The sequence below is a fragment of the Lissotriton vulgaris genome, chromosome 2_1 (assembly GCF_964263255.1).
Source record: "Lissotriton vulgaris chromosome 2_1, aLisVul1.2, whole genome shotgun sequence".
NCBI classification, from domain to species: domain Eukaryota; kingdom Metazoa; phylum Chordata; class Amphibia; order Caudata; family Salamandridae; genus Lissotriton; species Lissotriton vulgaris.
The window spans coordinates 1407567944-1407585932 of NC_141687.1; the positions used below are offsets into that span (position 1 = coordinate 1407567944).

A 17989-nucleotide genomic window follows, 5' to 3' on the forward strand; every position below is an offset into this window, starting at 1 on the left:
AACCTGCCTGAAAGACACTGTGATCACCCCTAAATCTGTGATTGGAGGCCAAAATGACTTTTCTCCCGCCTCCAAATTAGGACAGAATTGCTATTCCAGAATCGATAACACACTAAAGACATGTAATGGGGGGCACGAAGGGACAGAGACCAAGCATCGTATCTCTGTTTTATTTTGGAATGTCGCAGGACAATGGGCAAAGGTGACTAATGACAAATGGATAGAGTTCATCCCAAACTTTGAGATCCTAGCATTTCAGGAGACATGGGCATGTGAGGCGATACACATGGAGGGATATAAGACCTACTTCTCGCCTGCCAAACCATCCATCTCTGGCAGAGCGAAAGGGGGATTAACAACCTACATCTCTAACCTTCTTAACACGACCAAAGTAGTACCCATCAAGCTAGATCCAAATTTCCAGATCCTATGGATATGCCTCAACAACAAGGAAAGCCTTTTTTTGGTCAACTTTTATAATAATCTTACAGCTCTTGAGGCACTAAACGTTGGAACACTGATTCGATCCACTTTATTAATGTGTAAAAGAAAGGCCGATAAGGATGTGACAATCATTTGGGGGGGGGGACCTCAATTTGGGTCCCTGTATTTCCGAAGGTAAAGGTACCTGCGGTTTAACAGATGAAGATGTTAACTCAATTACGCATTTCAGGCACTGTTCTTTAGGTAACCTCCTTAATGAGGTGCTGTTTGACCTAGACTTAAAAATACCAAACAGCACTTACAAGAAGGATCTGTTGCTTGCTCCAACTTTCCATGAGAGGGGACATCAATCAGTTATAGATTTCATTCTGGTCTCTAATGGTGCTAACCAGGCAGAAGCAATGTTTACCCAACATAAAATCCCACTGAGTGATCATACTCCACTCAGTATCTCTATGCTGTTGTCACAAAATAGAAGGAGTGGATACAGTTCCATTTTAACGCAGATTAATTTGGCCCTAAGTAGGATAAATGGTTATGCTCTGAAGTGGGGGAAAATAGACCCTGCAGAAATAACAAAGCAGGTGGTAGTAAAGGCCCTTCCACACTTCGAAAAATGCCTTAGTATGGAGATATCTGACCAAGAAATCATCTCCAACTTTGATTCAATTCTTAAAACGGTAAAAGAGGCCCTTTGGATCGAAATAAAACAAAAACCAAGGCAGAAGAAAGGGTGGTTTAACCATGCATGTACGGCGGCCTATTCCAATCTAAAAAATGCCCTTAGAAAGACGGACAGGATCCCCCATGAGATAAAAACGCTACGGAAGACGTATAACTTAGCATTAAAAACAAGGAAGAGTGAGTTAAAAAAACAACTTTGGGCCCAACTGCACGAAAGCTGCGGTTCAGGGAAGGCAGCCGTTTTCTGGCAGGTGGTCAAATCTCCTTTTCTAAATAACAACATTAATCTTCCGAATATCGAGATAGCGATACAAGTGAAAGACTGGGTTCAGCACTTTAACAAGATCTTCTCACAGAACCTGGACTCCCAGAATTCTGGAGACCTTACATCTAATGACCTACCCAGCCCTTATCCTATTAACCTACAATTTACAATGGTAGATGTCACCCAGGCCTTAAAAGCCAGTAAAAGTGGGAAGGCGCCAGGCCCTGATGGCGTTCCAATTGACTTATTTAAAGCCCAAATGGACTTATGGACCCCCCTTCTCACAAGAGTCCTGAATGCCACTTGTAATGCAGGTTTATTGGAATCCTGGTCACGTTCTATATTAGTTCCGATATTTAAAAAAGGGGACAGGGGGTCTGTATCCTGCTACCACCCAATCTCGCTCTTAGACTCCCTTGGCAAAGTGGCAGGTTGAGTCATCCTGGAACTATTGCAAGATTGGGCGGAGGAAGGAAGAATCATTTCAGACCTACAATATGGGTTTCGTCAAGGGCTAGGGACCACAGAACAGGCCTTGAATCTTTCCCTCCTAATTGATAAGTATGTCTCCATTAAAGGCGGTGATTTGTATATGATCTACGTGGATTTATCATCTGCGTTTGATTGTGTCTCCCATTCTAAACTTTGGTCCTTGTTGACCGATATGGGGGCACCATCAAACGAAGTGAAATTCCTGAGGGAACTCTACTCTAATGCCACAGCCAAAGTCCGATATGGAGCAGGAGGAGAATTGACAGAGGATTTACCTATAGAAAGAGGTATGAGGCAGGGATGTGTCCTGGCTCCCCTCCTTTTTACCCTATACACCAATGGGCTAGAAAGAGAGATGCTGGAAAACTCCCAAGACCTTCCCATGGTGGAAAATCGCCCAATCCCCGCATTACTGTATGCGGACGATACAGTAATACTAGCTCGCACTCCAATTGAATTACAAAAGAACCTGGATAGGTACCCAAAGTTTATGGCAGGTCTGGATTTAAAAATAAATATTAGCAAAACCTTCGTTATGAGGGTGGGGTCAAGTTGCAAGAATAAAATGAGGGGGATATACCTCAATAATGAAAAAATAGCGACTACAGATAAATACTGCTATCTAGGCATAACTATTGACCATAAACTCTCATGGAGAGCTGCTGTTGACACCCGCAAGCTGCTCTTCCTAAGAACCACAGCAGCCCTAACTAATTTTGCTAGAAAGCTGGGGAAGAGAGCACCCTTGGAAATGTTAAAGATTTATAGAGCCAAATGTCTTTCCGTGGCTCTGTACGGGGCGGGCCTTTGGGGCTTTGCTGTACTCGATAGCATCCAACGGGTGGAAAACACTTTTCTTAGATATTTACTTGGCGTACCTAGTAGCACGGGTACTTTTGCCTGCCACATTGAGCTAGGTCTTCCATACATCACGGACCTAGCAAGAATTGAACCATTGTTATTGTGGCATAGGATATGGACCTCAGAAAAAGCAATTTTCACCCAACATATCCTTTCCGACTGTGTGAAAATGGATAACGCCAGTAACTCTAGGTGGTTGCGATATGTAGCGAGATTTTTTCAAGATTTGGGCTGGCCCCAATACTACTCTAATCCCTCGCTAATTAGTGAGGTACCGAGAAAGGTTCTAAAAAAGAAATGTTTGGTTCACCTAGAGGCTTTGAGATTAACTAAAGAAATTATGAAACCTTCTGTTACTCATGCCCTCCTCATACAAACGGAACCTTCAATACAACCATACCTCACCTACAGCACCACGAGTTGCGAACGACATCTTCTGGTAAGGTTTAGAATGAATTCCTTTCACAGATTGGTCACACACCCTACAAGAAATAATTGGGCAAAAGTACTTCCCCCCTGTCCTTGCGATGGGCACTCGCTGCAAACCACTTCCCATATTTTATTTTTCTGTGCATTTTATTACAACCTTAGAAAAAAATGGCTTGTACCTCTTCTAAGGACTACTGGTTTTAAACAATATCGTCCAGCATTGTTGTTTCTTCAACTGTTACAGGGTGAACGTTTGGTCTTCCTAGTGGCAAATTTCCTTAAATCTGTTGTCTGTCACCGCCTAACTCTCGGGCACTCATTAGAACAAACTGAAACCCTAACTTTACAGACTTAATTAACAATGCTTAGATATCTAAATTCAATTTGCAGGTTGCCAATCAAATAAAATTTTTAGCTTGTAAATAATGTATTTTTAAATGTATAATAAATGTGTAAATGATCATTTGTATTTATGAAATATGTATGTTTTTAATGTATGCTTTTATGATTTGCAACCAAAATCGAATAAAGCAATATTGAATTGAATTGAATTGAAGTTAAGACCAGGAAAAACCTGATCTTAACACGGCGAAATGAAGATAATGCTTTATTTCCTCCTTGTTTTTGCTGTTTCTATGTGTGATTCAATGTGCAGCACACATAGAAATATCAAATTACCATGAATTATTGTTTATGTGCAAGAAGGTGTCCCTTCCTGCACATATACAATCAATAAAAGAATTATGATTTTCTAGTTCTATGTGTGCTTCATTGCAGCACACATGGAAGTTACAAATCGCCATTCTTGATTGTTTATGTGCAGGAAGGGAACCCTTCCTGCACATAAACAATTATTCCCTCAATGCAGGCACCCTTGTACCATGGTGCAAGGGTGTCTGAGTTGGCTCTAGGCAAATGAATTTAGTGCCAGCATAGGGAGAAATGCAGGGGTGCACCATATTATTCTAAATAAACTGCATCACTGCATTTCGAAAGTGACAGAGTGTGGGATTAGATATTTTGGAACTAACCAGTGCTCCGCCACTTTTTTGTAAATACTTCCTGAGGTTTGTTATAGAAAAGTAATCCAAGCTCGACTCAAAGTGTTAGTAAGTCTGGGCCCAAGTATAATTGAAATGAAGGTTGGTCCTAGCAGACCCTATTTTTCAGTGGTGCCATTATCAGCCTGAAACTAAATTGCTACTTTTAGTCATGGCCTTAGAGCACTTTTTAGATAGTTATGCAGCCACCACAACTGGTACAATATGTATGAGGCTTTATTACGCATATGCACCCATTTCATTGTTATTGTTTTTTAGCTGCAATACAGTCCCAGTCCTTCATTTCCATTGAAATTTCATGTTTGCCCAAAATTTTACAGCTTCAAGGGTGTTTTTAATGTTACATGCCAGACATTAACAGATGAAAAATGAAACATTTATAATCTTATCCCTTCATTTTCATCCACAAGTGGCCAAAGTCAGACCACTACTCAAAAAACCCTCCACCGATCCGAAGGAACTCATAAATTACCCGCCAATCTCCCTGCTCCCATTACCAGCAAAGGTTTTGGAAAAAATTATCAGCAAGCAACTTTTGACACACCAGGAGCAGAACCAGCTACTCAACGCCTCCCAATCCTGCTTTTGCAGCAATCACAGCACAGAAACTGCCCTGATCACAACCACCAATGACATCAGAACCCCCCTCCTCGACTGAGGAGAAACAGCAGCTCTGATCCTCCTCAACCTCTCGGCAGCCTTTGACACCGTATCCCACCACATGATGATCGAAAGACAACACTACATCGGCATCCAAGGGCATGTGCCTAGAGTATCCACCTCTCCCTTTCATATCTAAACCCAAGGAGATCACTTGGGGTGTTCTCCAGGGCTCATCCCTCAGCCCCACGCTCTTCAACACATATATGACCCCCCTGGTCAACGTCATCAGATCCCACAGTCTCAACTTTAATTCTATGCAGACAACGCCCAACTCATCCTCTCACTCATCGACTACCCCACCACCACCAGAATCAACTTCCACAGATGCATGACAATCGACGCCAACTACATGAAGAACAACTGCTTGCAGCTGAACATAGACAAGATGGAAGTACTGAGCTTCTGTCTTCTGCAACAGCAACAGAACATGGAATGAATCCTGGTGGCCATCAAACCTAGAGCCTGCACCCACACCCTTCCACAACGCTAGAAACTTTGGAATCATCATTGACAGCAAGCTCACCATGAAATCACAGATCAATGCTATCCCCTCAGCCTACTTCCTGACTCTGTGCATACTATGTAAGATCTTCAAGTGGCTACCCCTACACACGAGACGCACCATGACACAGGTCCTCATCATCAGCTGACTAAACTACAGCACTTCCCTCTATATAGGAATCACTGCACACCTCCTACAGAGAATTCAAACCATACAGAACACTGTAGCCAGACTTATCTTCAGCCTTCTCCGACGAACCCACATCACACCACACCTCAGGCAACACCACTGTACCGAACAGATGCCAATTCAAGCTTCTGACCCACACACACAAAACTCTACACAACCAATGAAGTGCCTACATTAACCACTGTGAACTTCCATCAACTGTCAAGAATACTACACTCTGCCTCACTCTCACTTGCCAATACTTGCCACATCTTCCAAAGCAAAAGTGGAGGGCAATCCTTCTCCCACATTGCAGAAAAGACCTGGAACAGCCTCCCCACTCAACTTCAGATCACCACCTCACTTCCAGAACTTCGAATGACCCTCAAGACCTAGCTGTTCGAATAAGCCTCTGGGACCCTGAGTCTGGATAACCTATTGGATGATTACCCGTGCTGTATAAATCCTGATTGATTGAAATCTTCCATACATGTTCCGGCTACATACAAAGTGCTACTGTCTGTGCCTTCGAAGAGTGGATTGTGACATAGCCTCAGTCATGGATGTGATGTTACAGTCAGAGCTGCTGACTTTGGAACAAGAGAAGCAGGTTTGAGTCTTGGTTCTGGCTCAACATCCTGTACTTCTGGCCAAATCAGTCTATCTCCCAGTATCTAAAAATAATCTGTTTGTAATGTAACTGTTGCTCGTGGAAAAGCTCTCCAATGCCCTTGGGCAGAGTTTGTGCTTTATAAAACTGAAAAAAGGTCATCACAGACAGATTGCAAGAAAGGGTTAACACTCTTACCGTTCCCCAGATAGTGGTGTTTTAATGTGAGCTAGGTGAAGTGAACAGTGGATGTTTTCCCTAAGATTTTCCATAACTCTGTTTGCAAAAGGCCAGGACAGATCAGTACATAAAGTATTGTTTTCCAGGAGACACCATGTGTCTCCTGTAAAGAATAAATAAAACAGAGCAGAATCCGAGATACACATATTCAGTGATGCAGATCGCAAACCAATACAATCTACTTGTGTCCTGAAGAGAGGGGTCCAAGGAACCTGCCAGGGGTCGCAAGCTGCACTCTACGGGTCACAGCTGCGACCTCTGGTGACCCCTACATGACCTCTATGGATAAGATCTTAGGATTATCACTATTCTACATCCAATTAAATGAAAACCACTATGATTACAGTGATTACATTGCTGAGGAACCACGAACCTGTGATAGAAGTGTTATATCCATGTGGTTGCCATGCTACTATCTAAACAAATGAGTACTGAAATCCACATCATTGTTCTTCTATGACAATACCCAATTCATTGTTTTAGGATCCTTCCTAAAATATAATACAAGATGATTCATACATTTGCCAATCACATTAACTGTGGGCAATACGTTTTCTGTTGTTTCATTTTACTGCTATTAATCAGAGGTTTGCATTTGATCAAATAGGCAGTTTTATTCTCTGTCAATCAGTCTTGATATAGTTGTGTCATTTTTCAGGTTTTTCATGGAGAAGCATGCCAGTGAACTTCTTCAATTGGAATTATTGCTGATGACAGAGGAAATGGAGAGAATCTGGAGCTTGCTTGAATCATCAAAAGTAAAGGCAGAAGATAATTTGGGGAATCACGTATCGAGCATATATTCAACACGCTATCTCAAAGCCCAGCCCGATGTTGTTCGGCAAATGTCTAATAAGGTGATTTATTTCCACACCTTATTCTGAAGTGAAAATTCTTAGAATGGGGTATTATTCAAAAGTAATTAATACTGATGTTATTTATACCACTATCTGATTAGGCCTCAATATTTGCTGATTTAGTGATGTTGCTTACGAGTATCAAATAAATTTAGTAGCTCGCAGTGTTGAAGAGCAACTGAGATAGACTGAACAGGGATACAACCATTGGATAGTAAGAACCTACAAGAATTTAGGAGCCTAAGAATATTGGGGCATATTATCAAGGGGGTTTATCTCCGCTTTTTTGGCTTTAAAAGCCAAGAAAGCGGAGATAAGATTATCTCCCTTTTACCAAGCTGTCGCTAACACCAGTTAGTGACAGCTAATAGGAGATAGCGACCATCTTGGGCCCCGCTTTGCATGTCAGTGATATTTATCACTAATGACATGCAAAGTGGGCGTGCCAAGATGTTAGCGACTGGAAACAGTCCCTAACGTCGCTATCTCCTATTACCAACTTTTGGAGATATTCGCGCTAAGCGCGAATATCTCCAAAAGCTAACACCTGCCCTGAGCAGTTCTTAGCCATGTTATCCAATGGGAGGTGGATAACATGGCTAAGAGCATTTGCTCGATAATGCATGAATATCGCTGACTTTTCAGCGATATTCATGCATTGCGGCCGTTTTTTATCGCATTTGCGATAAACCTTGCTAATAGCAAGGTTTATCTGCGATAAAAATCGCCGATGTGCGGCGATAATTTTTGTCTCTAAACAAGTTAGAGACAAAAATTATCGCTAGTTGTTGATAATATGCCCCATTCTTCTTTAAAACTGTGGATGAATTCCACTGTGATTGGACACATGGCACTTTATCACCATCCATATATCCTAAATTGCATTGATTGTACATTTAATAACTGCAAAAAGTTAAGCCCTTGCTGACCTCAAGGAAAATCTTGGGCAGAAAGATTTGTTCTTATACATTGCAATATTTATTTGCTTACGTGTGCATCGATGGTGCACTTGCATTCCTTTATTGTTGAAAGATTCTGAGATTTTTTCCAATCGCAATTTGTATAACGGCTGCTTGTGTTGCAATGCAGGTTTTTTTTCACTTTTAAAATGCTGAGATCAAAATGTGAAAATAGATAATCATTGTACCGTTTTGGCACTTACTCACAAGACATCAAACCTTTTCCATCCTTAATTAATTATAATACCATGCCATCCAATATTGGAGATCTTACAAGCTCATGGTTACCGAGTGCTAAATTGCAATTGAAACATCATCAGGTAAATATTTCGACTTTCATAAAAAATAGTTGCATGCAATGAATGTAGGTTTTAGTGGCCTATGATGGTGATGCATTTCCATGTTGCTGAAGGGCGGCCTTTTGAGTAGAATTTGAATTAATATCTACAGCACCAGTAGTAGGTTGTGCTCCGCTCCCAAATGCTCTGTCTGTCTGTACCTAATCATCAAGCAAACCGATTTACCATTTATCTCCAACTCACATTTTGTCAGGTCTACATACATTCTAATACACATGATACATGATTGATTTTTATGACCATCTGAGTGAAAAGTAAACCAGCGGAATATACTTCTCTTTACAGGGAGTAGAAAGGTGGGAGAAACAGGAGTCAGCTGGTGAATGGAATGCACTTCTGAAGGACCTAGCCACAGTTCACAAGCGAGCTCGGGAAACACTCCACAATCAGCACCTGGAAGAAATTAATAATGTGGGATTGAAGAGGGAAAAAGTTATGCCTAACATTGATATGGATAGTTTCAAAGAAATTACAACTGGGATAATATCACTTGCTGAAGATTTGCAAAAGGTGCATTGCCATTTGAACTGTGATACTGCTCAATATTGCCTTGTAAGTATCACTTCTAAATTATTATTACGATTATCAATGTAAGTGCCGCAACTATCCTAGATAATGTGTACTGAAATTGTATTTCACTTGTAGTGACTGCAGTTTAGAGATGTTATGTTCAATGTAGTATAAGGTCCACGTCATGAATTTAATCTGCATTACTGCTGTGTTAACCTCTTCGAGGCTATTGACGGAACGGTTCCGTCACGGCTCGTGGGTGAGCTGTGCTCATGACGGAACGGTTCCGTCACGGCCCGGCCGCCGCGCCTGCGCGGCGCTGATTTCGTGCCTGTGCGGCGCATTTAATTGAGCGGGCGGGGCCGTGACGGAACCGTTCCATCATGAGCACAGCTCACCCGCGAGCCGTGACGGAACGGTTCTGTCACCCATGCGCCCCCCGCGACCGTTAGCGCTGCGGCGGAATAGCCGCAGCAGCGAAAGGGTTAATGAAATATTATTACAATCTCTTTTTTGCACTTATTGATTTGAAATCACTTCTGGTCAACAGAAGGAAGACATATATACATATTATAGCAAATCTACGTGTTCAGCCTATTTTCACCAAACCTTTGATTTAATTTCTTAAAAGTTACTGCTTCGAAATATTCTCACGTGCAACTTGTGGTGTCTTAGGTTCTTCATATTGCTAGACACCCTGGTAGACACAGGGTTAGAGGATCATTTCAGGATTCAAGCTGCAACCTTCTGCACTAGTAGGAATTTTCTCAGTGAAAACTTTTATCAATGTTATGTTATGTTATGTTATATTAATTTATTATGCGCACAGATACTCCAGCCAAGGAGCGTCCCGGCGCAGAGACAAGGTAGAACATAACACAACAGGAAAGTGAAAAACATAAAAGCAGCTAAAACAGGAATGTTTTTATAGCCCTCCGGAAAGTCAAGAGGTCCTCCATCAGACGGATTTCAACAGGAAGGGAGTTCCATGCTGACGCGGCCTTTACACTGAACGAGTGGCCTCCCATGCGACTGAGCCTGAATCTGGGGACCACAGCAAGAGCCAAGCCCTGGGAACGGAGGGTACTGGTGGGAACGTAAAAGGAGAGACAGCTAGATAAGATTTCCGGGCCTATACCTCTCAGAATCTTAAAGGCAAGGCACAGAACCTTAAAGAGGATGCGCTTCCTTACAGGGAGCCAATGTAGGGAACGAAGGACACCTGCCACCGAGCTAAATCTGGGCAGTCCGACAATCGCCCTCGCCGCAGCATTCTGAACCCGCTGCAGACGGGTTAGCTCGGCCTGGTTGGCCCCAGCCAGAAGAGAGCTGGCATAATCCAGGCGGGAGATGATAGTTGCCTGGATCACCAGCTGCCTGGTCGGGGCGTCAAAGAACTTGAGAACAGGTCTCAAGCCCCTTAGCAGTCCAAAACAACAGGCCGCAGTTTTTTTGGTGTGCCCTACAAAGGAGAGGCCCGCATCCAGCCAAACCCCCAGGTTTTTTACCTCCGGTACCGGGGTCGGAGTGGGTCCCAGCTCTGAGGGCCACCATTGGTCACCCCACAACTCCACTCCCTTACCGACAACCATCACCTCCGTTTTTGTGGCATTTAGCTGGAGACAGTTGCCTGTCAACCAACTAGCCACCGCCTTCAGTCCAGACTGAAACCTGGGGGCCTCAATCTCCGCATCCCTGCTGAGAGTAACCGCCAGCTGTGTGTCGTCGGCATATGAGACCAGAGTTAGGCCCCACTGCCTTGCGACATCAGCCAGCGGTCTCACGTAAAGGTTGAACAACGTGGGACTCAGCGAGGACCCTTGCGGAACCCCCATGGCCAGCGGTTGGAACTTGGACTTGAAGGGAGGGATGGCAACACAGAAGGAGCGGTCATCTAGAAAGGAGCGGAACCATTGCAACACCTGGCCGCCAATGCCAGTCTCCTCAAGCCGATGCAGGAGGATGCTGTGGTCTACCGTGTCAAAGGCGGCGCTAAGGTCTAATAATATGAGCGCCGCCGTTTGACCAGCATCCAACCTTGCACGGAGATGTTCCACCATCACAAGCAACGTGGTCTCAGTGCTGTGACCGGCACGAAATCCGTTTTGTGTGGGGTCAAGGGCATTGGTCTGTACAAGATCTTCAGACAGGGCCAGATTGACATGGGCCTCTGTAATCTTGGCTGGCCAGGGTAGCAACGAAATGGGGCGATAACTTTCGGGCTTAGACGGGTCCAGGGAGGGCTTTTTGATAATTGGGGACACCACAGCTTGCTTCCACTTAGCTGGAACTACTCCTGTTTCCAAGGAAAGGTTGACAAGGGAACATACAGCTGCACGTCCCATAAAAGCCTGATCTCGAAAGAGAGCAGGCCTTACTGGATCAGATGGAGATCAAGATTTGACTTGCAACGCAAGTTTGTCAAACCCGTCCACGGTGAGGGGGGGGGAAGACAAGCAGAGTAGTCTGATGGTGGGTCCCACTGGTGCTTTCCCGACCGGACCCTATGCTAGGGAATGTCCGATAGATAGCTTGGACTTTCCCCAGGAAATAAGAGGCAAGGGATTCACAGTGGGAAAGGGAGCTTACGGTTGCAGAGGTAGGCCGCTTTGCCATGAGATCTTTTACAACCTTAAAAATGGCTTTCGACGGATTAGTACTGTTCCGGAATTCTGCGGCATAAAAAGCCGCTCGAGCTTGACAGATAGCCCAATGGTGGAGCTTGACGGACCTGGTATATGCAGCTTTTAAATCAGCCCCATAGGTCTTCCTCCAGGCCCTCTCAGCCCGTCTACAGGCACCCTTCAGAGCCCGAAGGGCGCCATCGTACCAGGGACTCGACTCTCTAGAGTTGATTTTAGTCGATACAATGGGTATCAGAGAGCCCAAGGCCCTAGTGATCCAGGAACAGAAGAGGTCATACCCCTTTTCTACATCCGTCAAAGGACCCAGCGGCTCCTCTAGTAGAAGACGATGGAAGTCTTCTAACCTAAGTTTCTTCCAGGCCCTCTTCTGAACCCGTCTAGCCGAGGAGATGGAAGGGGTGGCTGAGACAGGGCAAAGGATGGACACCAAGAAGTGGTCTGTCCATTCCACCGGCAAGATGGAGGTAATTTTAGTCCCCGGCAGATTGGTAAACAAGGGATCTAAAATATGCCCCCCCGAATGGGTAGGCTGGGAGACCAACTGGGGAAGTTGAAAGGCCTCTAGGTCAGAGGAGATGGAACGCACTGTCAGACCTGAGAGGGTGTCGAAATGCAGATTCAAATCACCCATGATGGAAAAGTTGGCACAATCTGCGACCAAAGGGCCAACAATGTCAGGGAAAGCATTTCTAAACACCACATCGCTGCCGGGCGGACGATAGACGACCATCCCGGAAAGCGTAAATTCAGGGCTGACAGAGACCTTGAACAAGGCACTTTCACACCCAGGGATATTTAGGGCACTCCAGACACAGGAATAAGTGGATCTTACTATTAAAGCTATACCCCCACCTCTAGACACCCTATTCAAGGTGTACATAGAGTAGCCGGGTGGGCAGGCTAGATTTGAAATAGCGGTGTCCGCATCCTGTAACCAAGTTTCAGTCATGGCAAATATGTCCGGAGCTTCCTCCTCGATAAGGTCAAAGATGTTCTGATAATGTTTCAGCGCAGACCTGACATTCAAGTTCAGGATCCGCAAGGAGGAAGGAAGATCTGTAGTACGGCGAGTCGCCGGGACATTAGTACTGGGGAGAGGACTCGGAAAGTCGAGAGCCCATCCATTACAGGGGCAATGGTACGGGCCTCGCAATGGATGTACCGGTGGAAGGGTACAACTACGGCTTACCTGACCGATGGCTAACAGGCACTCCCGCGAATATGACAGCATGGCGGCAATAAGATGGAGTAATAGTCGTTAACCAGAGTCCCACGACGTCCAGCGTGTCATTAGCGCGGACGGGCGCAGACGGGCAGGACTCTGGCACGACTCCGGCCACGCGAGGACACGCCCGCTGCGCGATCCCGCTGCGCTAGGGGACGAGCTTTAAATAGGTGTTCCCAGGCGGCACATGCGCACTCAAGCGCTAGAAGATGGAAACGCCTCACTCCACTCACCCCACTCCAAGATGTCCGCCAATGGAAACACGGCTGTCCCATAGTCAGGATGGGTCAAAACCCATGACCCTAGGGGATAAGAAAATCAGGAGCTTGCAGAAACTTCAAACTGATAGACTTAGCTGTTACAGATACTTAAGCAGGCATGGTAAAACTGCTATCAAACAAGACACAGCTTTTGCCCTCCTTGCCCAATCGGAGGGGACTCAAACTATTCATTTTTGGTGACACATCTTTGACAGTCATCTCTGCTTTTATGTCAGGCTATACTTCACTAAACATGTTTTCGTAGAAGTGGAATATTTAGCTAGGCAAACTTTCATCAGATCAAAGGCTCAGATTTTAAAGAAATGTCCTTAAACCAAAGTGTGATGTTAAGCATTACATTGTGATAACTCTTACTCAAATGGAGTTCAGATGGTGTGTCTTCTGTTCCCACCAAACACAAAATTCTCACCAAATTTTGCAGTTTTCTTAACCTGACTGTTCTATTTGACATTTTTACATGATTAAGAAATTGCTAAAAATATTTTTTAGGCCGTGTAAAGTATATGAGTATATTGATCTGAAGCCCTCTTCAAAATGAAACATTGACCTGAATAACGCTAATATATTAATAACACTGCTGGTCATGAATACAAAAAGAAATCACAAGCCTTCTGTGTACATTCCACCCATGAGAAAAGATAAATTCATTTTCAGTAAAAGGTTGCAATAAATCAAAGATATTACAAAGGCTCTGCCGGCATTATTATCTACAAGCCAGAATATGTGACATCCAAGAAGATGGCTCACTGGGATAACGTGTTACTTAGGAAGTAGATGGACCACTTAATACTACTGACTGAATTCACAACTTCTTTGTATCTGTTTTAGCTTCATATATTATCAATAGTAAAGAGTGTTCATATCAGAGTATTGGAGCAAATGCATCATATGTGTAAAAATAATTTTCATCTGACATTTCATATAGAAATATTAAATGCTTTGTATGTAATCAGAAGCATGGCATCAAGCTATATACACTGAGAGAGAAAATAAATGAAACTTAAAGGAAGTTGTTTACATAGTTGGTGGAAGTTATTAAGCGTATGGTGTATTGGAATAAAAAAACTGTAAATTGTTAATGCACTGTTCAAGCAGATTTACACATTGGAACGTAAACAAGCTTCTTGAGGGATAATTTGCATATGTTTCAGTCTTGGAAGAGATCTGCATTTCATGCCTTCTTCAGGACAACAATATGATTATTTGGTGTTGCATCAGGCTATCGTCAGAATGTTATCTAACATAAACTTTGTGTCCCAAATACCTTCTTCAAACCGTTCTTCTTACTGGAGGTAATAAAATAAAATCTAGACCAAATGGGGTGATAATTATGTAAATAATATTACGGAGATAATATGTATGTCAGACAATATTTTTATATATGATATACTTACATACAACCAATACTTTATGTTTACCTTATTAAATCTAAAGGGCTTGTAATGCATATGAATGAGAGTGTTTCAGCAATGTAAAATGAATCGCAATTTGCCTGCTAACCCATTGTTAATAAGGTATGCACTGTATATTTTTTTGTGGTTGTGTGGTCTGGAAATGGCAATGCATGTTTTCCAATTTAATCTATTAGATAAACATAAGTAAAGCGGCCTCCAGATAGTTTTGAGGTATATATATTTACGATCTTGGTGGACAAGTGGAACTGGTGACATACACTTTAAAATAAGTGCTGTACTTAGAAGGTCCCACATATTTTCCTGTTCATTATTACTGCTTAAAAATACACCCATTCCTCTATTATTAAGTGAAAACTAGAAGTAGTGTACCCTTTTTCCTCTATAGATGATAGAAAATCCGTACAATTTTTCTAATATTGATAATGACAGAATCTAATACAACAACGATAAGATTATGTGTACTAGATATCATTGCTTTGGTGCAAGAGTTCAAAGAAATGTCCTTTGCTGGATCTTGCAGCCCACCCTTCCCAATCCCAACTCTGAATTTGTCTAGGGGTGGTTTCTGCATGTCAGCTTATCCTTATGTGCCATTTGACATTTTATGTGCAGTCTGTGTACAAAAACAAGGGCTTATTGTGTGCTTCTTTTGCTTACTGGGAAAAAGAATCTGCATCTGTTGCCTCTATCATGGAAACTTGTGGTGGTCTCCAGGTAAGAAAGGGCTGAGTTTTAATTGTGTCAAGGGAGACTTTTTGCCTCTGTTGTCCTAAGGCCTCCATACTATTAGGCCTAACATTGCAGGCCAAGTAAGCCTTAAGCACTTGATCCTAAAAGGTGATTAGGAGAATGTTCTAAGGCATTTTCAGGAAGATGGTGTGGGCTGCAATCCCACAACTCAATATGTGTAGATGCAATATTTGCTTAATTGTCACCCAGTCATTGCTTTGACTTAAAATAGTAAAATAACTTCAATCTCTACACCAAGCAATTACTGCAATTGTAAGTCACCTAGTTTGGCCAGACGTTTGGTTCGCTCCCCTTCTGGGTCGGGGAATCTCCGCCCCTTCCGTGCCTGGAGGCCCGGCCGCCAACCGCCGACCGCGATGCGGGGCTCTCGGTTCCACAGCGCTTGAGTGATTGCGGAGGTGGTTTCATCGGCGGCGGCTGTCTTTGCTGTGGTGGAAGGGAGAGAGGGGCTGCTGCTTCTGTCCTGTGCTGCTCCTTTGGACGGAGTGTGGCTCGGGGGTGCCTGAGTGGGGAGGGGATTCGGTGGCAGCTGGTTTCGGGGTCTCAGGCGGTGAGAAGAGAGGGGGGCTGCTGCTTCTTCGATCTTGGGTCTTGCAGAGCTCTATCTGAACTCCCTCTGGACGGCGTGAGGCTCAGAGGAACTTGATGTGCGAGTGAGTACAGTGTTGTAGCCGGCAAGGAGGTGACATGTGAATTGCTCCAGACTTGCCTAGATTTTCGACCCACCACCTCGTCATCTAGTCAGCGGCTGGTATTGCTACTGAGGGCATTGAAGCTAATGTTTTAAACAAGTCAAACGAGGCTGCTGCATGACTCCAAAAGAAAAGGGAGACCTCCTCTGGTGGCGCTGAATAAAGCCGAATAAAGCACAGTAAAGAACAAGCCCGAGGATCTTTGCAGGTATGCTTTGTTGCTGATAGCCGAGAGAGGAGGAATCTCTGGAGGGGCGTGGGCCCCGGGGGTTACGCGATATTTAGCCCAGACTCACCGCCATCACCCTGGGAGAGAACTGCAACTCCCAGAGTGCAACTTTACCAGCACAGCTGCCGCGAGTGAGAGGGAGGCATGGTGATAGCGCATAAAGCGCTGCCTCTCCCACCACGACGCTGGACGCAACTCAGACCTAGGGCGGGTTTGTCAGAGCCCAAAAGAGGCCGGGCTGGGCCATTATTTTCATCTCCCACATCCTACATCGGAGGTCACCTTTGATAAGAGCTTAAACCCAAAAGGGTGCGGTTCGCAGCCGTAGTGTTTGCCTGCTGTTGGGAGATCGATTCCTGGACTCTGGGAGAAGCTACCGATACAGGGGGCGAACTCTGACTCTGCCTACTTGCCTAACAGGAATGCGAGGACCAGCCTGCCTTGTGGCGTGCGATCAGGTGCAGCTGGTCCTCTTCCCGTTACACCCCATTAGTCCTCTTATTTAAATAGCCTCCACTCCTGCGCATCGCGGGACGAGCGCGGGAGAAACCCGGGCCAAAGGCAGGGCCCGTTGTAGCCCGTTTGAGCCCGGTGGAGTCCGGACTGGGCCACCCCTCTTCGCCATTTGCTGGAATTTTGCAGCCTGCTACCTGCTACCTGCAAGTTCTCCGTGGAGGGAACGAGTACTATTCTTCCCAAAGTGCATTGTGTAACATGGCTGCAAGGGAGCTCAATGGCAAAGGGCAAAACAAGAAACTTACAGGAACACTGGATGATTTTATAACAGGAACCAACCTAGCGATTGACCAGGGCATTAAGCAATTGGAACGAAGGTTGTCGCAGGACTTATTAAAGGCCAAAAGATCCTCGCTGGGGCCCTTTGCAAACGCTCGAACACCAGAGGTTCCAAGGGATATAAATGTGGATAACGCACGCACGGACAATGCCCTAAACACTGCCCAAATTCACTCACCCAGACAGGATTTGGCTCCAACTCCCCCTTCCACTCAAATGACACAACACAACATTTCTGTGCGATTGGACACATCTAATCTGGGAAACACTCCAGAGAGACCGAACACACGCCAGTTCCACAGTAACCGCACGGGTGCAATTCCTAAGGAAAAGCAGCCCATCGGACAAAAGACCGGAGCTAAATCTGCTAAAAACCGCAGAATACAGGTAATTCCATCAAGCCCAGAGGATGCGGTGACGCAAAGTCCAGCTCCTGCACCCGATTTATCTCAGTCGTTGGGAAATCATGACGGCAATAATGTGCCAGGTTTGGGCTCTTCCAGTATTGATCTATCGGCATGGGAGGCCAGCCTATGCAAGACAATGACTGCACGTCTGAGTGCCTTATTAAGTCCACTGGAAGAGAGACTTGCCAATATTGAAAGCCAACTATTTAAGTTTGAACAAGTAACTGTTGCTACTTTGAATAGTTTGGTTAACAATGCATTAGTTCAGGGCAACCAGCTCATGTCAACTGAAATGGGAGGGGCTGTGAGGCACGAAAATTCTCCAATCTCTGTGTCACAACAAACTGCTGTTAAATCTATAGATTCCATGGGGGGAGTAAAAGCTTTGCCAAATAAAGTGGGTGGAGGGTCTAGGGCTGAACAGCAGACAGTGCCCAGTAGTATAG

The 17989-nt window shown here is 44.5% G+C and overlaps 1 protein-coding gene across 1 annotated transcript in view; it reads left to right on the top strand.

Moving 5' to 3' along the window:
• LOC147732664 (uncharacterized) overlaps positions 1-17989 on the top strand; it is a 188278-nt gene that overhangs the window by 40396 nt on the left and 129893 nt on the right. Inside the window, exons 5-6 of the mRNA XM_086954300.1 lie at positions 7078-7276; positions 8880-9146. Of these exons, the coding sequence (XP_086810426.1) occupies positions 7078-7276; positions 8880-9146 (466 nt within the window). The remainder of the gene's footprint in view (positions 1-7077; positions 7277-8879; positions 9147-17989) is intronic.